Source organism: Daphnia carinata, chromosome 5 (assembly GCF_022539665.2).
Source record: "Daphnia carinata strain CSIRO-1 chromosome 5, CSIRO_AGI_Dcar_HiC_V3, whole genome shotgun sequence".
NCBI classification, from domain to species: domain Eukaryota; kingdom Metazoa; phylum Arthropoda; class Branchiopoda; order Diplostraca; family Daphniidae; genus Daphnia; species Daphnia carinata.
This window is the reverse complement of record NC_081335.1, coordinates 2,707,433-2,729,860: the sequence shown is the minus strand read 5'-3', so window position 1 is coordinate 2,729,860 and position 22,428 is coordinate 2,707,433. Positions and strand designations below refer to the sequence as shown.

Below are 22,428 nucleotides of genomic sequence, written 5' to 3'. Positions count from 1 at the left end.
CCTAGCAACACGCGTAAAGATGACCTGAAGTCCGAATGGCAAGAAAATGCAGCCGGTAGCCCGAGAAAGAGGAGGAACGGATTGCGTGGAGCCTTTTATGCACGTTTTTTATAAGCGGAGGAAATCAACTGAATCCATGTCTGTGACTATATAAAAAGTAATTTTACATGCTACTGCTTTCCTTTCACATATAACCATGTCACAGCCAGACCCGGCCGACTGCGCATGCGTCGTCTCTTTGGTCCTACCATAGTCAGTTAGCGACTGCGCATCCCGGATACAGTTCTTTGGCGTGAAGCATATGACAAAGGGAAGGACTTGGTAACTTTCTCCTCCATAAAACTTCGATTGAAATCGTTTGTCTGTTAGTGAATGTCGATTGAAGCAGTTTATTTTTTGTACTGCTGGATGCCGCCCATTTTATCCAACCAGAGACGGCTTACATTAAGTTTAGACTAGGACTAGAAAGAATGACAGTGCAAACATTGTGTTAGAATTTGGCTTTCCTGGATCCTTTTACAACGAATTAATTTGACGTTATTGCCAGAACCGTGGAACTAACTGAAACAAAAAGTAGAAAAGTTAAAAGATTACACATTTTCTTGCCAAACAAGGTGAAATTGGTCATTGCAAACCGATCACAAGGTCTCCAAGTAAAAAGTAAACAAACGTTGTAGGCTGAAAAACCACCATTGATCGCAGCGCCAAGCGGATTACTTCGAAAAAGGTAGGGCAAGTTTTTTGTCTGCTTCGTCAGTTACCGTAGTCCTTCGCCGTCTGAAAGGTCGTTAGTTACAGTGGTTGACGCAAACTATTCAGCTAGGACATAGTGCCATGCCTTGGAACTAAGGTCCGCTGTGTACAGCCATCCATTCTCCATTTACGAATGCCTTTGTGAAAGAACCGGTACGTAACAGATACATCCGCTACTTCACTGAATTGGTTGACCTCCAGTTTAGCAGACGGCAGTCGTGAGTTTTAAGAATAGCTTAAACCCAGGTTTCAAGGTTGTCAAAGTGTTTTTGAACAACTGTGTTTCTGCTTTTATTCAGCCTCCAAAACGAAAATGGACACGGACATCAAATTAAGAGAAAGAAACCGTGGAAAGACAGCAGATCGAGAAAATCAAGAGGGTTCATCGTTTGATCTAACTTTTTCCGACCTGAGCTACACTGTGGGAAAAGGTAAGAAAATGCTTAATGGCGGCAATCACGTTTCACATGCAAAATATCGTTTGAGATTAGTCTGATTTGCTGTCTAAACCAATTGCTGAGCTTATAAAATCTAAACTAAAAAAAAAAATGAAAAGCATTTTTTTTTTTTTTTACCAAAGTTACACTAAATTGTTTGCTGAAGCAAATGGGTATTGAATTACTTGCCTACAGGAGAAACAGCTAAACAAATATTGAAGCAAATTAGTGGTACATTCAATTCGGGCAAGCTGACAGCCATTATGGGGCCTTCGGGTGCCGGGAAAACCTCACTAATGAACATATTAGCTGGATTAAAGTTAGTGCCACCCAATTTTTACATTTAGACAGTGTGGCTAATCTGTATGTGCACTATAGGAAAAGCGGAATGCAAGGTCGCGTGGACGTTAATGGGGCAGAACGAAAGTTCAAAACTTTTCGAAAACAGTCGGCATACATCACGCAGCAAGATCATCTTTTGTCTAATTTATCCGTGGAAGAGTATATGATTTCTGCTGCCCACCTGAAATTAGGAAACGACGTCTGTGAAAAGGAAAAGAATTTAACCGTAAGTGTTTGTAATTTTCCACTTCATTTTGATTTTCGTCATTTCATTTTGATTTCATGGCAGATCGAGCTTATTATGAAGACACTTGGGTTGACGAACAGCCTATCGACAAGGGTTTCTTGCTTATCTGGTGGTGAATGTAAACGACTTGCCATTGGACTGGAGTTAATCGATAACCCATCCATCCTATTTTTAGATGAACCAACAAGGTAATGAGCCAATTTCCATAACTAGTTATTTAGGAGTTGTGAGAGGTCCAGACGTGGATAGCATGAATTTGATTTTGTTTTCCTTTAGTGGTTTGGATAGCTCATCCAGTTTGCAATGTGTGGCTGTACTGCGTGACATCGCCAGGACCGGCCGCACGGTACTTCCTGTTACAAAAGTCCCTAGTGTTCAAGGCAATTAAAAGTTACTTCGTTGAAGGTGGTGGCTACTATTCACCAACCAAGTACGCGATTATTGGACCAGTTTGATCAGCTGTATATAGTAGCTGGTGGATCGTGCATGTACCAAGGCCCAGTCAATTCTTTGATTCCGTACCTTCAATCAATGAATTTGAGCTGTCCGGATCATCACAATCCAGCTGATTTTGGTAAGTGATTACTTCTGCCTGTAAATTCCTCAAGGGTTGATTGACAGAATCGAAATTAGGACTTAAATGTTATAATTGTATTACCCATTAAAAAAAAATAGCAATCGATGTGGCTTCCGGAGAATATGGAGATGTTGTACTTCGCTTGATATCTGGGATTGAGAACGGTCGACGTGTTTACCAGAATAATTCATCCTCTTCATGCTTGCCATCATCGAGCCATGGTAAAATTACGTAATATAATTAATCTATTTGAACTACGTATTTCCGTCAAATGATGACTCCCAAGTTTCTTCAATTTAAGACACCGAAGTCGACGAAGTGGATGAAACTGACTTTATGATCAATAGCCATTTGAGGACAAATAAAAGAGGAAGAAATGAACTTTCATACAGCGCTCCGTTTCACACTCAAGTCACTGTTCTCCTGCGAAGAACGTGGTGTACTATTTGGAGAGAACAGGTATCTTAATTTTCCTTTTGTTACGAGAACTGCTTTTCGGTCTGATCTATGCCAATATGTTCCGTTAACTGAAATTAGCGTTACTGGTCAAATTATCTCATTAACATTGTAAATTCATACAGATTTTGACGACGATGCGCCTTACTCTTCACGTTTGCATTTCAATCCTGATCGGCTTAGTGTATTGGCAGATCGGGAACGATGCCCATTCCATATACAATAATGCTGGCATGCTTTTCTTCAGTCTTATCTTTATTCTGTATGCCGCCATGATGCCGACGTTTCTTACATGTAAGTAGAACCAAACATTCATTCACATCAAACGTTTGAAAAATTTAATCTTGTTTTATTCGTCTTACCAACACAGTTAATTTAGAGAGGGAAGTGCTGATTCGAGAGCATTTAAACCGATGGTACAGCCTCAAAGCGTACTATTTAGCCAAAACTTTGGCTGACATACCATTTCAGATATTTTTTCCTACTGTCTATTTAATCCCGGTTTATTTAATGACTAACCAACCCCTGTGCATAGAGCGTTTCCTTATGCTGTGGACCATAGCAATTTGTATTTCTCTCGTAGGACAAGGTATCGGATTATTCTTTGGCGCTGCTTTCGACATCCCAGTAGCTTCTTATTTCGCCCCCATCAGCTGCATTCCGTTCTTGCTAGTATCGGGCTTCATGTCGAAATTTGACGCAATTCCAGCTTATCTTAACTGGATAACATACCTCAGTTTTCTTCATTACAGTTTCGAAGGTTCTATGCTATCCCTCTATGGTGGTGATCGTCCGCCTCTCTCCTGCTCTCATTCTTATTGCCATTTTCGATACCCAATCAAGTTTTTGGAACTATTCGATTTGAATAACAGTTCCTATTACTTTTCAGTACTTGGCATGATGGCGAATTTCTTCGTTATACGGGTGGCTGGCTATTTAGTTTTACGTTTCAAGCTTCGGCACGTGCGTTGAACCGTTTTGGATTTCTGTTTTGTTTCTCGCATTTGTACAATCTCAGTTTGGTGTGCCATTTATAGTTGGCTGCTTGATTATTTCCCAAACGAACAAATAGCTGCATTTAAACTGTTTATTAATTATGATGTCCGTTCTTGTGTACAGTATGTCGGGAAAATTAAATCCATTCTAATCTAACATTATTTCATAATTTTACGTACCTGTTTACCTTGAATAGCCTTATGTGCCCACATCACACCTGGAGCATCGTAAAGGTATTTTCAATACAAGACAATTAGCTTTAAGTTAGTCAGACCAAATGGGAAAATGGTAGGAACGCAATAAAACAAAAAATTAGGATACGCTATTAAGCTTGAAACGCAAAACAAAATAGCCAGCAATTCTTATTACTACAAAGTTTATCATCAAGGCAATAATGCATACGTAGTATGAACTCTGGTCCATGTCAAAGGTTTCCAAAAACTTGTGGGGAGAGCGAAAATAGCAATAAGGTTGGGAGCAATTGAGTGGTGGACGGTCGTAGTCGTAGACGGATAACATGGCTCCTTCGAAACCAAAGCGAAAGAAACTCACGTAAGAGACCCATCTCAGGTAGAATGGTACGGAGTTCAAATGTATGAAAAAACCGGCGAAAAGAAGCAATGGAATCGCGCAAACTGGTGCAAGGAATACAGCTTTCTGGATGTCGAAAGCAGCTCCAAAAATGAGCCCGATCCCTTGTCCCACAAGTGCCATGCATATTGTCGTCAACAGAAGCATGCTGAAACGCATCATGCACATGGGTTGGTCGGTCATCAGATAGACGATTGCCAAAAATATAGCAGGAAAAAGGATCTGGAACGGAATGTCGACTAGCAGTTTGGCAAAGTAATAGGCTTTGAGGCTGTACCAGTGATTCAAGTGCTCGCGAATCAGCACGTTTCTCTCTATTGGAACTATTTGTAAACAATGAGAACGTTAGGTAAAATCCTTAGTTTAATGCAATGGAAAATTTCGTTTTAAACGCACAGGTTACGACGGTTGGCATCGCAGATGTAAAAACAACAAATAGTTGATTGAAGCAGAGCAACCCAGCGTTACTCAACGGGTAATTAGCGTCATTTCCCACTATGTGATACGCCGATCCCATGAAGATTGCGAACACGATGTGCGTAACGAAGCGAATTTGAGTCAGCATCTACGTAACAGAAATTAGGACGTACGGCACTGGACGACAAAGAAATCGATTTGAATGTATACCTTCTCTCTCCACATCGTTCGCCAAGTTCTTTCGAGCAAGACCTTCACTTGGGTGCGAAACGGAGCGCCGTATGTTATACGTTTTTGTCTGTCCTTCTTTTCTGCCTCATCGTCATTCATCTGGTGGGATTCATTTCCTATTGTGAAACCGAACCTGCAAGGTATAGCCAATCATTCATAAATTTACTTTGCAAGGCATTACTTTCCAAACTGATAGATCGTGTAGAATGTGAAGATGCTGAACTTCCTCGATAAATGAGACGACCATTTTGAACGCCGGACACCAACTGGGGTAGCAGATCACCGTATTCTCCTGAAGCCACGTCCATTACTAGATGTAAGGATACAAATGTACGGTACGCTTAATAATTCAAATGTCGGTAAGAAACATTTTGTTCTAGTTAATGAGCGAAGCGGAACAAGACGTTACCGAAATCAGCAGGATTATGATATTTGGGGCAGTTTAAGTTGAATGTCTGTAGATACGGCACCAAAGATTCAACAGGTCCTTGGTACATGCACGATCCACCTACAACGACGTACAAATGATCAAAATGGTCCAGCAGCCGTGAACTGGGCTGATGGACGGTGGCCACGACCTGTTCACCGGTGAGTTTAAAATTAAATTTTTAAAAATTAATCGGATATTTTCAAAATGTTCTAGATATCAATGCAGTTACCGTTCGGCCAGTGCTGGCAATTATGCGGAGTAATGCAACGCATTGTAAGCTCGACAAGCTGTCCAATCCGCTAAACGAAGGATAACAAGGTAAAAAGAAATAATAATATACCAATAGCTTTTCACATTAGCTGAGGAAGAAGGTAAATCAAGTTAAAATCCAACGAGGAAGATTATTGAAATCAGTGAAAGGTACAGTAAATACTTAATCCTTTCGCCTAAGCTAGGCAATTATAGATGGGTAGTTTTACCTTTCACGATTTAACGTTTATGAAGCATGTATTACTTAATATTTGTAAGCAGTAATGCGTGTAGGATCGTCTTACCTTGTGGGTTCATCCAGAAATAGGAAGGAGGGATTGTCAAACAGTTCCAGTCCAATAGAAAGTCGCTTGCATTCGCCACCAGATAGACGGGAAATTTGCGTCGTCGCAACGTTTGTTAGTCCTAATGTCTTTAGAATTAACTCTGCCTAGGGAAAAGAGGAAATCGCTGCAATTCGACGGCAGTCGCAGATCTCAAAATTAAAGAGAATTACCCTTGTTTTCTTTTCGTTGTCGGAGACTTTGTTGCCCAGCTTTAGATGCGCTGCACTTGTCATGTATTCCTCAACGGTCAAGTCTTTCAGTAGATAGTCCTTTTGCGTGATGTACGCCGATTGCTTCCGGAAAGTTTTGAAATTCCGTTCGACACCGTCAACCTCGATTCTGCCTTCGACTCCAGTTATCCTAGCAAAAACATGGCCCAATGAATTACTAAACACGTAGCAGTCGAGGCTTGTTGGCTAGTTGGATTACTTTAATCCTGCTAAAATGTTCATCAACGTGGTTTTTCCTGCCCCAGACGGTCCTACAATAGCTGTCAGTTGACCTGATTTGAACGTGCCACTCATTTGTTGTAAAATCCTTTTGACATTGTTTTCTAAGAAAAATAACCATTCATTTGCGAGTTAAAAACATTAAGTTTAATTGATAAATAAATACTTTTGCCCACGGTGTAAGAAACATCGCAGAAGGCGAAGTCAGACGATGTTTTAGGTTTATCTGTGGTGAAGGTCCATAACTCTGTTTGCTTTGTCGAGTCCATGGGTTTTCTTGTTTATTTTTTGGCCAAGTTTTTTAAATCTCAAAATCAAAGCGGGTCAAAACACGGATGATGACACACGAATTATTTTCCCCCTAAAACTTGTCGAAATGAAGAAAACTGAAGATCTGTTTCGTTAACTTTCAAATTTCGTCTCTGAATGTAATATCTCGTCTATTTCTTTACTCTATTGTACAGGATTTTCTCAGATTGCAAATTCACGGACGACATGACGAGCGGACGCCTGAAGGGAAACAAAAATCTTTCTTTGGCTTTATCGTGACTACGTGAGAAGTGCTGCGCATCTCTCCCGTCAGTCGATTTTTCAGGTATGACCGTTAGGTGGACAAACATTATAAAATTTCAGGTAACTTTGCGTGTGTGCTTAAACTGCATAAAGTGGCATTGGGTGGAGCAGTTGGATTAACTGCCCAGCTACATTTGGTTTGCGGGTGATTGGTTTTTTATTCTCTATTCAGGACTAAATTATTTTTCCATCCAAGACAATTTTACTGACTATCCTTCGTTTACATTGACGCTTACGTTTTGCCAAGATAGCGAAAAGGCAGTCAACAAACATATAAAGCGATAATAGAAACGTAATATGTAGATTATATATGTATATATATATAATGTAGTTATACATATATAATCCATATATATATGTATATATGTGTATATGGATATGTAGATAGAAACAAATATGTAAAGCAGAGCGTATTTTAAAAACACGCTTTAAATATGACGCAATACTGTACTACTTTTAGTTAGGGATAGGAGAGCTACAATAATAATAATAATAAAAGAAGCTTACTTGTATTGCTTCGCTAAGTTTTTTCACCCTTTCTCGCAGGAAGCAGACTGGAAATTTGGCACCTAAACGTTTTATCCTCGGCCGTAGCTAAGAGAATGGCGATAAAAATTCAACGACAGCAGTTCAAGTTGCTGTCAGCTTTCGCAACCAACCAAATTTGGTACGAGCTATGTTAATAGAAAAAAAATGAAAATAAACAAAACACTGACAGGACTTCAGAGTCTGAATCCATAATCTGCAGGTACGTAGTCTCTAACTTGTCGTCTATGATTTCCACATTGTTTAGAAGAGATAGGCTACGTCATAATTTTCGGTTTCGAAGTTCAAGTGTCACGGGTACAGATCCACATGGAGTTATTTTACAAACTCAGATAAACTAAACAAACACTGTCCATTGCTGTTTTGCCAAGTTAAAGTTTGTTATTTTCCTTAATTCCCACTTTGAACTACCCCACTACCAAAGGTTGAACGTGAGAAACAATGGCGAAGGATCGAAGGGCAAGACATGGAAAAGATCTGTGTGGGCTTTGTCTTTGCTAAAAAAAAGTTTGTAAAAAAAAAAAAAAAAAAAAACAAAAAAAAATCAATTATTCAAGATGTTTTTCAATGAAACATCATGGCAAGGTTGACCTGCCTTGTATTTGTGAACATTCAAACCGGTTTGCAAGCAAATCATTTCATCCCAAGTTTAATTGCTACGTATCTTTAGCTTTCCAGTGCTGATTAATTTGGCCCACAACCCCATCTTTTTTCGATCACCCATCCCAGAATTTTGTTTGCTAGGAAGAAGTCTGGGCTGCCTGATCTCTGAAACCGTTTTTTGTTATGATTTAATCAATTTAATATTTAATACTATAAAATTATGATTAATTAATTCAATGATTTCAATCAGACGAATAGCTGGAAGGTTCTGCTTTCGTTAATAAAATTGTTATAATTTTGTTCTAGAAAAAGCTTTCAGTGGCAACGTGGCACCTCTTACGATACATCCTTTTTATTCGTGTGGCGCGCTCGGCGCAAAAGGGTCACAGGTGTGCAAGGTCGTCGAAGGTTTTGTTCTGATTTATGTGAGCCTAAAACTTCTAGAAACGCAGTTTCGCTATGCATATTGCATTAACTTTGACTGAGAAATACTGACTTTTGGGATCTTCTCTAAGTTTTTATGCCATACTTCCACAGAAATGAACTTAGGAAGTGTCTGACCTAAGTTTCATCCATTCCATTCTTCATCTGATGTGACAATTTTCAATACGAATGGGGGTTGTATGCAGCATGCTGCCAAGGAAAACGAGAGCAGCTTGGTCACGAACGTAGCTGCAGTTTCATCCCATGGTACCTCCTTCGTTGTGCAAGGTAGGGTGATTCATTTATTTTGTTTCAAAAACAGGTCAGGTTTTCACACAATTTGAAATTTAAGTTCAGGTGTCCCTAGTGTTTGGTATTTTGAAATCTTGCCATTTTGTGATGTTCTTTTCTGCATACTGCAGTAGCATATTTGTTGTATGCTCTTTGCTTGATTGGTCTCAATGTCCAAACGGTCAGCTTCCTAACTGCTTGTCTCCATCCACCTCTTTTACCATTTCTGCCATGGTAGTCGAATGGTGTCCTGTTTTGCAGTTTACTCATTTTTTGGTTGCCATTTTGTGATTCGTACCTTAACTCTTGGATTAAAATAGGGTGGGGATAGTCAAATGTTGTTGCATGCTGCAGTAGCATATTTTGAAGAATGGTTTTTGCCTGACTGGGCAACATTTCAAATTGTTCACCTTTTTAACTTCTTGTCGACATCCACTTCTTGTTACCATTCCCATCATGGTAGCCTAATGATGTTCCTTTTCAGCAATTGGGTCTAGCTGAATGAACAGAAGGCATTGCAATTAGAGACAAAATATTCTATTTCCGTTAAAAAATAACAATGTAATAACGACGTAAACCACCACAAATTGTGAAGACATTTCTTTTTTTTTTAACAAGCGAACGTTTAATCCATAAATATCAGATCATCAATATTTATCTTTGTAAGATTTGAATGAGAAGTCCTGGCAACACGGCGTCCATTTTTTCCTCCGTAATTTTTGGGAATCTAGTTGACCGTGTCCAGTGCCACAGTATTTTCTGTTTTGGGATTGTTTTCTTCGATAGGTTGTGCCCATGTTTGACGATTTCCCGATGCAGCAAAGGCGTAAAATGCGCATCCGATCATGTAAATTGCGGCTGAGATGTAGAACACAATATGCCACTCGCCGGAAGTCTGTAAAATCACATTTAAAGTATGACAGTCAGCATTTCAAACACTTTTTGATGACGAATGCGCATTTTATGTCCTAAAGCTTCGAGTTCTTCTGGGTTAGTCTTGTGAAAATGCATTATCGTTTTGTCTATTCTCCGTCCGTTTCCTGGAGGAATGCCGTTGTTTCGGACTCGCCGGTTTGGGGGGCAAAAACGTTGCGAGATCGGGATGATTGGTCAGCCCATGCTTGCAATTTCCCACTGGCGCCGAAACCGTAAAAGCTTGCTCCGGTTAAATAGATCATGGAGCCTATCATGAACACCGTATGCCATCCCTCTTCTCTCTAACCAAAAGACCAATCCAATTGTCAGCTTAACTTAACCCATGCAATTTTATACTTGTTAATAAAGTTAAATTTCGCATTTGCTCCCCATGCATCTTGACTATCGTTTAAAGGTTTGGAAAACCTATTTACCTTGTTTTGAACAATGTAGCCAGTTATCATGGGGCTAATAATACCGGGCACGGTTGCCACGGTATTAGATAGACCCATGATCAACGAGGCGAATTGAGGCGCAATATCTAAATGGTTCACACTATAAAAAAAAAAATAAAAAAATAAAAATTAAAAGATAGTGATGATACCAAAAACTTTGAATTCGCTCACCTGAATCCCGACCATGCAAAACCTCCAAAACCAACAGCAACAGTTAGGCATATTATTGCGGGAGTGACGGCGTGCGTGTAAGCAGTGGCGAGCATAAAGACGGTCTGAGCAACGAAGGCTCCACATGTAAAGATTTTTCTAACCTGGGAAATTTATGGAACAGTTGACACGTCATAAATCTCTCAAGCCGTCATAATGTGGACATTTTTTAAAAACTAACTTTGGTTGTTTCGACACGCCATCTTGATCTAAGCCAGTCAGCCAACTGGCCACCGCATTGAACAACTATGGCCATGGCCAAATATGGAATGGCGGCAAGGAATCCCGTTTTATCCAGTTTAAGCTCGGACGTATCTGTCAAAAAAATGCGTGTCTTGACTGATTAGCAATTTACCAATTCTTTTGCGTGTTAAAGTGAAAAAGATAGTACCGCTCAGGAATGTTGGAAGTTGTGTCAAAAGCGTGTAGAAGCCCCAGTTCTCTGCGAAATGTGCAACGACGGTGGCCCAAACGGGCAGTGACGTTAAAATTGATTTCCATGGTACGTGTAGAGTCTGTGCGTGAAGAGAAAAAGTCACGCACTTAGAAATTGCAAACATTTTCTTCGTTAAGGATGTCATACATGTTGATTGGCAGTTACGCCGAGGCAATTTGAAATATAATCCAGTTCCGCTCTCTTGATGAATCGGTCTTCTTGTGGCGATTCTTTTACCAAAACGAACCATAGTACCCACCATAGTAGAGCAAATGTACCTGTAAGGCAGCGAACAATTTGATGTTGCGTTTTTACACATGTAGTGTTTTGATTATACTGTTTTTAAAATTTACCCGAAACGTAGAATATGGAAGCCCATCCGAGATATTCGGCCAAAAGTCCACATACTCCCATAGAAACCACCGTGCCGAAATAGCTTCCGGAATAGGCGATCGTTACTAGTTTACTTCGTTCGAGTGGCGGGGCCCATCGACTCCACAAAGCGTGCATTGCGGGGAAAGTTACTCCCTGGTAGGTTGGGTACCAATCAGTGGGTAATTTTTGTCCTCCTAAACTTGGTCTCAATTGATTGTTATACCTCAAAGATTCCCTCCAAAATGCGAATGGCAACCAGGGGGGCTAGGCCAACGTTAGCAATTAATGGAGTGAGCAGAGTCAAAATGGCAGTTGTGAGAATTCCCAATCCATATAGTTTGCCTGCGCCCATTTTTGGCGCCAACCAGCCCCCTAGAAGCTGGGTGGTGATGTATCCATAGAAGAACGAACTCAGTAAAAGGCCTTGCTCCTTGGAACTCCATGGGAAATCTTGATCCTATGGAAACGAAATTGAATCGTGCCCACTTTAAGGGAAAGTGTAGAACTAATTGTGTAACCCTACATATCCAATGGTTCCATTAGCATGTATTGTTGTGCGATTTTCTGTCATTGCCACAATTGCAATTGACAAATTCACTCGAAGGGAGTAAATGTTGAAGAATCCAAAAAAGGCCATCACTGCGATTAGATAACGTCTGGGAAAGGAAGTCCATGTCCACGTTGGGGGGCTAACCAAATTTTTAAAAAAGGAAGCTTCAATTTTAGAAATTGCATAATGGTGGGAAATGTGTATCTGTACCTGCATGCCAAGGAAGTTGATACAGCAGCAGACTCTCTGGTGTCTCTTAAGTTGACGACTGCCATCTGAATTGAAAACCAACACCTTTGTCTTTTTTTGAACTTTATTTTTATTTTTAGTGTTTTATTTATGTAAAATCTCTGTAGAGGGAACTCGGGTCCGGGTGTTTCAACCGAGTCAAGCGTGAATCTTGAACTGTCAGGTGTAGTTTTCGCTTCAGTTTTGTGGACGTGTAATCACCCTGGGGGATTTGAATCTCTTTTTAGTCGAGCAGGTCGAGATGTGGCGATGGTCGTCGTCTCTATAACTGTACCTACCGCTTTTCCCTCCACTGGTGTTCATGTTGGAGCAAGTAGGTCGCCACCGTGTTATTAACCGTTCCAAGGAATGAGGGTCGTGTTCTGGGACAGCTTTGTTTTTATTTTTATTGTTTTGTGCAAATGCAAAGAATACGTGGGTCGTAGCCTAAACAACTACCATAACAACAAACAGGTGGCTTCATTTTGACGTGGTTAGATTTTTTCTCGCTAGATGTCAGAAACGAGCTGTTTCGAAAAAATACCGCGCCAATTCCATTGGTATTCGAAACTACTAGAAACTTGAAATAACACTTAAAAAAAAAAAAAAAACAGAATTGAAAAGAAACTAGCGCCTAAAAAAAAAAATCTAACCACAAACATGAAGGAGGAAAATTTAAAACTTGGATCGTCCCAAATTTTCGCGTATTTTATTTTGTCGCCAGACAACAGACACCGTCAACATTGGCTTATTTTGGGCTGTCTTCCCCCTCCTCACTCTTCTGCTTTTTCCGCTCTATATGTGTGTGTATGTGTGCGCGCGTTTCTGTTGACCGACGACGAAGACGGGAGTGAAGATAGATCGTGCGACGAGGGTAGCTCGTTGGTAGAAACAGCCCGATCCATCAACGACTTGACATCTTTCCCTTTCTCTCTTTTTCTTTCGTCTGGTCTATCTGGTGGCTTGTTCGGTCTGCAATTCTCAAGTCACATCACTCCCCTCAGCCTCTTTCACTCTCCAAGTTTTTTGTTTTTCGACTTTTTTAGTCCAATGTCAACTGTTGTTGATACACATTTCTCCCCCCTCTCCGTTCACAGAGTTTTTTTGGGGGGTTTGTTGGGAGAGGGATGCGCTGACAATCTACACACACCTACACTTTCGTTTTGGGAGCCACGAAGGCATCGGTAGGGAAGTAGATGATAGTAGCAATGACTTCAAAGTCGAAACTCGCCGGTCGCTATTCCATCACTGTGGGGGCAGAAATGGATGATACCGAATGTCAACCCCCTCCAAAAAAAAAAAAAAGGGACGACTACGACGCCAAACAAACTGAGAAAAAAAAAAAAAGGTTTTTCAACAACGCTCGACTTGGAGACGCCGTTCCTAAAAATAGACAAGTGTATATAGCAGCCTCTGTTAGCCCTTGTCTTCGAGACACACATGGTGGAGACAATGAGTTTTGGAACGTAACGGGCCCATGTTGTTACCGTAAAGTGCGACCTTCGTTCCACCATTTCCAATAGCCATTAAATAAGAGGTTTCTTTTTGTACGTCCCCTTGTCTTTTTCGGAAAACAGATTCTATTATTGCCGCCGTTTTTTTTTTTGTGTGTGTGTTCTCTTTTCAATTGTTTTTGATGACGGAAAATCGGACTTGCATCTTCTTTTTTGGGGGGGCCGGGTGTAGGTGTAGGTGGGGGAGGTACACAGAAAAAAAAAGCGAAAAAAAATCGGCGTATTAGTTTTTAAAGAAAAACTAGAAAATATAGAGGATATGTACAACTTCCTGCCGTGTGTGGCTCTCAAGGAGCCGGGCCAGCCGCAGGACTAAAGACCTCACGTCTTTTTGATGCTCACCAGATGCGACTCTGCATAGCCAAAGAAATGGGCTCTGAGCGGATATTTAATTGGATTTATGTGGCTAGTTATAGCCTAGGAGGTTTTTCTGCTTCTGTTGAATATTTTCTTTTCTTTTTTTTTTTTTTTCGTGAACGTACTGACTTTCGCTCGAATATCATCGGGCGACAAATAACGACAGGCCGAAAAAAAAAAAGAATGAAAGAGTTGGAAAACATTTTGGCTCCTTCTGATATTACAATTTTTGGGGGATTTTCATTTCAAAGTGCGTTAACCCTTTCAAAGGGGAGGGTACACACTGATGGAGGTAAACTTCTGGAGGCCAGATGTTATATCCTCTTCATATTTCGTTATGTTTTTTAATATAGACGTTTCCTCTTTTTTTTTTTTTCAATGATGAGAAATGTCAGTTACACACATACGTCATTTCTCGCCATTCAAAAGGGTTAAAATCGATCATGCCCCCTCCTCCCGGAAATTCTCCTCTCCGTTTTAGTAAATCTCTCAATGAAAATGCCAATCGTGCATCTACCCCTATTGAATTAGCCAACAAAAGAAGATTTTTTGGAAGGGTCTCTTTTTATTATTAATTTTTCATGTCAGGTGCGTTGGGTCCCACAAAAGACCTGCACCTGCGCTTATTCATTTAAAACCCGTAACAAAGGGATTTCGAAGTTCTTATTTTTCTCGTCGCTCTTCAAATGACACTGTTTTGATATTTCTGATTGGTTGTAGAGCGTGTAAAAGCGCTACTCGTTTAAACAAAAAAAAAAAAAAAAACCAGAAAAAAAAGGTAAATAAATAATAATAATAACAATTTTTGATTACGTTTTCATCCGTGTCGCGGTGCGGAGCTTCCACCAAACGAGCCGCAAACGCCGACATCAAGCTTCATGTTGACTCCCCGGGAATTTCGGGCATTCTCGAAATTCTTTTCTTTTCTATCTCACACACACAGTGTTTGTTTGTTTTTTCCTGTCTTTTTTTGGGGGGAAGGGGGTCCTTTTTTTTTCCACGTATGGGATAGACATCTAGTTATGCTATATACCTCTTTCTTTTTTTTTTTTCATCGACGTTATAGACTGTGTAGCAATTCGGCTAAAAAGCCTATGCTACATAGACTGAGAAGGCAGTGTGCGTGAGTTTTTTTTTATTTTGTGGGGGGTGGGGGAGGGTTGAAGCACTTGACTTGTTGGCTGTTCCGCCCCGTTCATTCATTTGATTTTAATCTCAGCCCAAAACATCCGGTCTTTTTTCTTTATTCAATCTGAATGTTTTTTTTTTTTTTTTTGGCTTTTATAATGTTGTTCATTCTTTTTTTTGTGTGTGTGTGTCTTTCGAGGTTTTTTTTTGAATTATTTTTGTCTTTTGTTCTTGAAGAAGTGGAAAGGACTAGTTCAGAATATATAAGGTTAAAATAAATCGACCGATTGCGGTTGTCAGATAACAAGTCAGAGGGCCAGGGAAGGAGGGCAGACTGTGGATGTTATAGGCCGCAGAGATTTAAGACATAACCTCGTAAATGGATGAGTGGCCGTTCATTTTTTTTCTTCTTCTTCTTCTGTTTTTCAATCGACTACCGACGGAATGGATGGCGACCCATCACAAAATCATGGAGAAGTCATTTTGTTTGTGTCGTCTGTTAGGCCTATTGCCCTGTGCTCCTTGGGCCTCCCTCTATTGAATCTCGAGCTCTAGACTCTAGGGCTGAAGAAATGGTTTTTTTGTTTTTCTTTATTTTCATTTTTGTTTCATATTTTCCCACGGACCATTTAGGAGTCAATTCTGGATGGTCTTATTACAAACGGCGATCATTTTTATACATCCGAAAAGAATTTTGTCCCCCCCCCCCCCCCCCAGTACCTTCCAGTTCCGTCTGACGAAATTGTAATTTCTTAGCTGCTGAAATAGTTTAGCCAATTTGATTTAATTACATGAAAGTCTCCCCTTTGACAAGTTCGCAAAATGAGCGAGGCGAGAGAGAGGGGGGATGAGCCAATGGGGGGTAGGAAGATTGAAGGGAGGCGGAATTCGGTAGCCATCGATGTGTGACCAGGAACTGATACAACCGTACACGACTTCTGTCTATTCTCATGCTCCTCTATAAACTGTAAGGGCAAAAGCTGAGAGCCCGGAGATAAAGTGGGGGGGGGGACTATTATCAAATTCCTTAGACATTGAAACAGTCAGCGCGGCTTTCCTCTCACAAACATCAAGAAAGGAAAAGATGAAAAGAAAAAAAAAAAAAAAAAAAGGAAAAAGAGTTGATTCTTTTTGATTTGGTAAAATGATGAATCCCTCCCAAAGTGGTTCCCAAGATTCACTTCTTTAAGACTATCCTCCTCTTGTGTCTTTTTTTTTTTTTCTAAATCATTTTTTCTGAGGACAGAAAAAAGGACATCTTTTCTACGATACCTTTTGTTTTTTTTTGTTTTTTTCCTTCATTTCTGATAGAAGAGGGAGCCCTGTTCTCTCCTATGGTACAGAGTAGTGGTAGTAGCAAGTTCTCTCATGTTGATTTCTTCTCTTGGGTTTTTTATTATTTTTTTTTTTTTTGTTCTTATGGCGGCGCGGCGCGGCTTTTGTGTGCGTGTAAGGCAGCCCGCGCGCGGCGGTGTGACACATCCACATTAGTCGATCCAACAGCGAAAAGAGCGCGCGGCAGCAGCTGCATGATCAACCTGAACGTTTGTTTCTTTTTCGGTTAGCTCGTCTTCACAAAAAATAAAAATAAAAAAAAAACAAAAAAACTTGAAATTGGTACGTGAGCTGAAAACGGTGGGAAATTTTGTGTATATACTCCGCCTCGGTCGCATAACTCTTCTCAGGAAAAAGGAGGAACGAAACGGTGTTTGCCATACAGTTGGGCCGCTACTATACACGCAGTGAAATCTTTGGCGTTAGCTGCTCTCTCGTCGCTCCGTGTCCTATTCCACAACGACCGGTGTGGAATGATAAATCGGTGCACGTTGCATCATCGCAGGCTCAACCCGATAAGAACATTGTGTAGAGATCCCCTGGTTTTTTTGTTTTTTTTTTCATCGTTCTTTAACTGTGGGGGGAAAGGAAATGCGCGCTTTATTCTTCTTTTCTCCAAGCGATATTGATTTCAATAAAAAAAGAAATGGAACTAAATAGAGACAGACACAGAGAGAGAGTTGATATGTTTATAGTAGGTTAGGTTCTACTTTCACTCTTGTTTGACGGAAAGAGCATTTTTTTTTTTAATAACCTTGGAATATCAATCAAAGTATACTCTAATGTCGGCGGCGGCGGTCTCCCTTTTACATGCAAACTGTCACAATTTCGTGTACTAATTGGCCAAAGAGAACCAATTGGCCTGATTATCGTACGTGCAAAAAAAATTTTTTTTTTTTTTTTTTAAAGGAAATCGGAAATGTATTGCAAGATCGGTCAGAGCTCACTGGGTTTTTTTTTTTTGGGGGGGGGGGGGGTCGTTAACATTTTTGTTGTTGAACGTTGCAGTCATTAAAAAAAAAAAAAAGCTGAAATTGTTTCATTGTCGTGTTTAGTGATATCTATTGGAATTGTTCTTGTATGTCTGTGCACACACACACACACACACACACAATGTGTGTGTGTGTGTGTGTTAAACCTACAAGCCAATGGTAGTATAGCATACGTCATTATATCGATTAACGTTGGTGTACCCCGTAGGTTGTCAAACAAAAAAAAATATGAAGAGTGAGGACAGAGAGAGTAAGACGGTTAGCAAGACATGAAACTTCAAGAACGATTGCATCAGAACTTTCCCATTTTTTTTTTTTTTTCACTTGTTTCTTATTTGGAAAGTTTGCTTGTTTTTATTTTTCTCTTCCTGTTGAATGTGACATCACCGCTCATTTTGTACTTTAGAAAAAAAAAAGAGATTTAAATAACCGGATAGAGGCAGCGAACGGGGGGAAGGTCATTTTGAAGGGAAAATTTCGTGATTGAATGACGGTTGATTTAGTGCTTTAGTGTAAATGTGGTGCGCGTGTAGGCTGATTTACGACCAGTTGGGGTATTATCGCCTTCACTACCCCGGCAATCCTCTTTCCCTCCTCCCTCCTCTCTTTCTCTCCTTTTTTTCTTTTTTGTGTGGTTCCTTCTGCTGTTGGTGCGCCCATTTGCAGCTCCGCCGGAGCAGAACACGACTAGGCGGATAGGCCTATAATAAATGGACGCGTTTAACACCCATATTGGTTGAATAACCCGTGTAACACTATAGGCCTATGATTGCATAATGAGCTGAAGTGAGTAGGAACAACCGGAATGGAATTGGGTGTTGCTCTCGAAACACTTCACCGGGTGGAATATTTTGAAAGGCACTTTGGCAATTCGTCCTTTATCCATTTTTTTTTTTTTTTTTTGTGTTTTGGTTTCTTTCTTTTTTCGTGAATCATTGGCGGTTAAAAAGGGAAATCACGCTGAAAATTATGCGTGTTAGTCGTTTGTCAGAGTCCAGTTGGATATCAAAATAACAATAAAAGAAAAAAAAGATGCGCAAATGCCCGTTTTTCTTTTTTTCTAATTCGGGATCCGACGGGAGTCATCTGTCATTTTTCTTGAAAAAAAAAAAAAAAAAAATTCCCAACTCCTCAAGAAAGAAAAGGAGCGGCGGCTTCGGTTCAGTCCCAAAGCTTTTGTTTTTTTTGTTTTTTTAATATTGAAGTAACGCTGTGTTTTTTGGATTCGGTTCTACTTCTTCAATAACCATCCGTTTTAAAGCCACAAGGTTGATTATATTAATAAGAATAGAAAGACCCCCCCCCCCCCTCTGTCTGGTCGTTGAAGTAATGAGAAACAACGATATTCGAAACCGTCAACACAACAAACAGCATAAATGGGTAGCGACATAGGGATGGTTAGGAAGAGTTCTAAAAATAGACGATACCCCTCCATATTATTATCTACTGTCTGATGTTTGATGTATTTTCCAATGTTGAAGAAGAAGAAAAAAAAAAAAGTAGAGGCCGACCCACATCCATCATAGTTACACAGACATTCAAAATCTGGAGTCGAAAATAATAAGAACTTCTGGACGAAAATGAAACAAGAGATAAGCGAGTGTCTTTTCCCGACTAAAATTCAGTTTTTTTTTGTTTTTGTTTTTTGAAATTTTGGAGTTCGTTTTCGTGTTCTTGTTTCATTTTGTAACCAGCCCCCACCAAATGTAATTAGAATAAGCCACACGAAATTTGCAGAGGGGTCTGCCTCATTCTTTTTTTTTTTTTTTTAGTTGAACTCCTTGATCCTCTAATAAACGCCCGTGTTTTATTCGCTTGATTAACGTCGCCAAAGAGACGAAAACCCGTAATGAAAAGATGTGTTGTTTGACTCGTGTTGTCTCAATGCTAGCCCTTCCGCTTTCAGTGAGCTTTTCTTTTTCGTAAGGGCGGAGGGGGGGGGGGGGGGTACATTAAATGACAATCAAAGGGATCTCTATCCAGAAGCGGAAAGGAGAGAGCTTCTCGCTTTATTAGTCGCGCTTTGTAATCAAATCGCCGTGTGTCCCGATGTATTTGCTATACACCTAAAACAGTGATATACCTTCCTTCTCTTTGGGCTCACCCTGTTGTGCATCCACACAGCCATAGTCCCTTCCTATTTTAGAATTGTATATGCCTCTCTCTCTCTCTCTCTCTCTCTCTCTCTCTCTCTACCTTGATGATGAGGAATCGTCGGCGTGCGTTAATCAGAGATTCTAATATGGGCCCGACTAAATAGTCCATCCACTCGAGTCCCTCTTGCTTCCTCCCGTACGATACACTTAAGAGGTCGAATTCTCTCTTTGATGACGTTACCGTAGTAACGGCCATTGTTTCTCTCTGTTCTTCGCAGGTACAGACATTGTCTGTTCTACGTGTTTTACCATTCGATTTTTTTTTTTGAAAAACCAAAAGTATAGGCTTGTTTTTTGTTTTGTTTTGTCCAAACAAAGTTGTCAAAACGTGAATTATTTTCGAAATTGGATCTGCAGTGGTTGGATAGAGGGGTCATTTTCGGTTTTGGTGGGGTCATTTTTACGTACATAGGAGGGAACTCTTAGGCTTTATTCTATACTAATAGATGACCTCCATCCTTCGAATGATTTTTCTGGTCAAAAGATAACATCACGTACGATACATCGAATGGCGGAAAACGTCCGTACAGCAAAAGACCTCCCGTGTTGTTCTCTTGTCTAGCGGGTCCAGAAGAAAGATGGTCCCAAGATTTTTCTAGCGGATAATATCTGTGATAGAAGCTCAGTTCCATCTACCGCATTGTTATATTAATCTGGAAGGCAAAATCACCGGCTGCAAGTTAAAAAAAAAATAAATAAATAAATTGGCCGACTAATTTATCAAACTTCGTTGGTGGCTCTTTTTTTTTTTTTTTTTCTTTTTGTCGTTTTTTTTTTTTTTTTTTTGTCTTTTTTTTTGCTTTTCCGGATGTTGTGCACCACACCATTCGTACCGACACGAAGATGTGCTTGTTGAAAGATTCCTCAGGGGTCGTCTGGTTCTTTTCTTGCTTTTACAACCTTAGGAGGGGGGTCTGTCACCGCAACGATTTCTTTAGCTCTTAAAGTTGCTTCTTCTTCTTTCAACAAGACGCGAGGACATGAGCGAAAGGTGATATGCCTACACGCAAAAGATGAAGCTCCATGTGACCGTTTGCGGTCTCGAGTAAACTGAGCGCACTCTTTTTTTTTTTTTTTTTTTTTTTTTTTTATGTTAACATATACAACAAATGTTGTGTAATTATTGTTTTGCCTCTTGTTGTTTTAAAAGTCTTGATGAACCCCTTAGGCCTACTCCCACTTAAAGGCCCCGTTTTGTTTTTCTTTTGTCTCCCTCCCACGAATTCACATTTTCTTTTTTAGAGAGGTAAAAACAACAACAACAAAAAATTTTGTTTTCTAAAAAAAAAAATTTGATCCAGACATTCCCTACTGTCTGGTAAAAAAAAAAAAATTTTGACAAAGAGTTTGAGCGTTGGACGTGTTTGATGCGTAGTAGAGCGTGATTTTTGATCGGCATTACCTCGCAACGTTTTACAGAGCGTGATCGCGCACCGTCGCATCTTTTTTTTTTTTTTTTTCTTGAACGCTGACGATAGTGCGGAAACGGATTGTTTCTCCGTCTGTTTAAAAAAAAAAAAAAAAAAAAATACAAAGGGAAAGGATTTTTTTTTTTTTAAAGGGAAAAAGAAAAGGAATACAAAAGAGATTGACATCTAGCAGAGAAAGATATCTATAAAAGAGGTGGAACGTTTGTGATGGGTTACGTTGGATGATGTATATTTCCGCCGCGTCTTCTACCGAGCATGACGAGAGAGAGAGAGACGACAGATTTTTTTTCCCCCGTCGATAAGAGAATTGAAAAACCAAAAAAAAAAAAAAAAAATGTAATATTGGCATGAAGGAATGCCTTCCATCCGTTGTGTGTGCCTTTGAATTTCTTTTTGTACTGCGACGACGATTGGTGCCTCGATTGAGAACTTTGAGAATAGAACAATCCAGGCAAGTGCGGTCGAGCGTGGGAGGCCGGCATTTATAAGAGAAATGAAACTCCGCCCTCTTCCGCTTCTTCTTAACTATCCATCTCTGTCTCGACTGTCTTTTATAGAGACGCAGAGCGCCACGATCGATATCAAACATGGCCGCGAACGATCAGCCATTTTCGTCCTCCGCCGAGTTCCAACACGAAAAACAGAAGCCCCCCAACAACCGGGGCAACTGTCAAAGTCATTAAAGTTAAAAGAAGACTGTCTCTCTCTCTTTTTTAAGAGTCAAACAAAAGAACGCAGGTTTTCTTGTCCTCTTTTCTTCTTCTTCTTCTTCTTCTTCTTCTTCTTTTGACAGCGAACCTCCTACTCCAAAAAACAACAGCTGAAAACTCTCTTTCTCTAGTTGAAAACCGTTCTCCGGCTCAATCTTTATTTGATGGCCAGCGTCCTTTTTTTTTTTTTTTTCGTCTTCTTCTTCTCTTTTGAAATTTCTTTTCCAGAAAAAAAAAAAAACTGTGGCGCGTGCTGATTGTTTTCTTCTCCGTTCCAAAGGACTCCCGACTTCCCAATAAAATAAATATATCGTCCTAAACTTGCCTTAATATTATGTCACCCACACGACTCAATGGGCTCGTACTGCCCTGCGTCTTTTTACCAAAGTGCTAAAGGGATTTTTTTTTTTTTTTTTTGTTTTTTTGGCGAAAACAAAAGAACCAAAAAAAAGTGGAAGAAAAATCCTTTTGGGGACATAAACATGTCGCTTTACTTCTCTCCGGTCTTTGTTACAAAGAATTCGACACGTGTTGGGCCCCATCAAGACAAAGTCTTTTCAACCCCCGCAAAACCCTTTCAACGTCGATAGGAAAGAGAAAAACACGCGGATGCTGGACACTTTTCGTTTCCCCTCCTTTTCTTATCTCCGTGTGTTGGGCTGGAAGTTCAAAGTTCATT

At 40.1% G+C, this 22,428-nt stretch overlaps 3 protein-coding genes and 1 long non-coding RNA gene across 10 annotated transcripts; 2 read left to right on the top strand and 2 right to left on the bottom strand.

Annotated features, from left to right (window-relative positions):
- Positions 1-264: 264 nt before the first annotated feature.
- On the top strand, positions 265-3,964 carry LOC130696057 (ATP-binding cassette sub-family G member 1-like). 4 transcript variants are annotated; one of them, XM_059495286.1, is made up of 12 exons: positions 265-727; positions 820-906; positions 1,053-1,184; positions 1,386-1,509; positions 1,569-1,758; positions 1,822-1,967; positions 2,056-2,125; positions 2,185-2,353; positions 2,455-2,577; positions 2,658-2,815; positions 2,938-3,106; positions 3,183-3,964. In XM_059495286.1, exons 3-12 carry the CDS (start codon positions 1,067-1,069, stop codon positions 3,782-3,784), a joined length of 1,869 nt encoding a protein of 622 aa, XP_059351269.1. In that variant the 5' UTR covers positions 265-727; positions 820-906; positions 1,053-1,066; the 3' UTR covers positions 3,785-3,964. The 4 variants fall into 4 exon arrangements, with proteins under 4 accessions (XP_059351269.1, XP_057375116.1, XP_059351270.1 ...); XM_057519133.2 differs by having other exon boundaries at positions 820-971; XM_059495287.1 differs by lacking the exon at positions 820-906.
- On the bottom strand, positions 3,886-7,717 carry LOC130696041 (ATP-binding cassette sub-family G member 1-like). Of its 2 annotated transcripts, none has more exons than XM_057519113.2 (11): positions 7,603-7,717; positions 6,689-6,883; positions 6,503-6,626; positions 6,244-6,433; positions 6,032-6,177; positions 5,707-5,776; positions 5,457-5,625; positions 5,229-5,357; positions 5,027-5,163; positions 4,796-4,964; positions 3,886-4,722 (listed from the first exon to the last, which is right to left on the bottom strand). In XM_057519113.2, exons 2-11 carry the CDS (start codon positions 6,789-6,791, stop codon positions 4,121-4,123), a joined length of 1,839 nt encoding a protein of 612 aa, XP_057375096.1. In that variant the 5' UTR covers positions 6,792-6,883; positions 7,603-7,717; the 3' UTR covers positions 3,886-4,120. The 2 variants fall into 2 exon arrangements, with proteins under 2 accessions (XP_057375096.1, XP_057375097.1); XM_057519114.2 differs by having other exon boundaries at positions 6,689-6,889; positions 7,603-7,656.
- LOC132087967 (uncharacterized) lies at positions 5,670-8,410 on the top strand. The gene is made up of 3 exons (XR_009420980.1): positions 5,670-5,795; positions 6,987-7,117; positions 7,642-8,410. It is a non-coding gene; the product is annotated as an uncharacterized LOC132087967 (long non-coding RNA).
- A 1,069-nt stretch (positions 8,411-9,479) lies between these two features.
- Positions 9,480-12,577, bottom strand: LOC130696043 (sialin-like). Of its 3 annotated transcripts, none has more exons than XM_057519119.1 (11): positions 12,427-12,577; positions 12,110-12,350; positions 11,873-12,038; positions 11,573-11,806; positions 11,328-11,502; positions 11,122-11,252; positions 10,930-11,053; positions 10,720-10,853; positions 10,500-10,642; positions 10,308-10,428; positions 9,480-9,853 (listed from the first exon to the last, which is right to left on the bottom strand). In XM_057519119.1, exons 2-11 carry the CDS (start codon positions 12,172-12,174, stop codon positions 9,686-9,688), a joined length of 1,461 nt encoding a protein of 486 aa, XP_057375102.1. In that variant the 5' UTR covers positions 12,175-12,350; positions 12,427-12,577; the 3' UTR covers positions 9,480-9,685. The 3 variants fall into 3 exon arrangements, with proteins under 3 accessions (XP_057375102.1, XP_057375100.1, XP_057375101.1); XM_057519117.2 differs by lacking the exon at positions 9,480-9,853 and adding an exon at positions 9,975-10,175; XM_057519118.2 differs by lacking the exon at positions 9,480-9,853 and adding an exon at positions 9,975-10,175 and having other exon boundaries at positions 12,423-12,551.
- Between the last annotated feature and the right edge of the window lie 9,851 nt (positions 12,578-22,428).

Bases quoted from the DNA above. Each gene is read 5' to 3' on its own strand.
- LOC130696057 (XM_059495287.1), top strand. From the start codon at position 1,067: ATGGACACGGACATCAAATTAAGAGAAAGAAACCGTGGAAAGACAGCA. The intron at 2,354-2,454 runs GTAAGTGATTAC...AAAAAAAAATAG, and splicing joins TCACAATCCAGCTGATTTTG to CAATCGATGTGGCTTCCGGA. The intron at 2,816-2,937 runs GTATCTTAATTT...AAATTCATACAG, and splicing joins GTACTATTTGGAGAGAACAG to ATTTTGACGACGATGCGCCT.
- LOC130696043 (XM_057519117.2), bottom strand. From the start codon at position 12,174: ATGGCAGTCGTCAACTTAAGAGACACCAGAGAGTCTGCTGCTGTATCA. The intron at 11,503-11,572 runs GTATAACAATCA...CCAACCTACCAG, and splicing joins TTTTGGAGGGAATCTTTGAG to GGAGTAACTTTCCCCGCAAT. The intron at 10,176-10,307 runs GTAAATAGGTTT...TCTTTTGGTTAG, and splicing joins GCTACATTGTTCAAAACAAG to AGAGAAGAGGGATGGCATAC.
- LOC130696041 (XM_057519113.2), bottom strand. From the start codon at position 6,791: ATGGACTCGACAAAGCAAACAGAGTTATGGACCTTCACCACAGATAAA. The intron at 5,777-6,031 runs GTAAGACGATCC...TCCTTCGTTTAG, and splicing joins TTTCTGGATGAACCCACAAG to CGGATTGGACAGCTTGTCGA. The intron at 4,723-4,795 runs GTGCGTTTAAAA...GTTTACAAATAG, and splicing joins GATGCCAACCGTCGTAACCT to TTCCAATAGAGAGAAACGTG.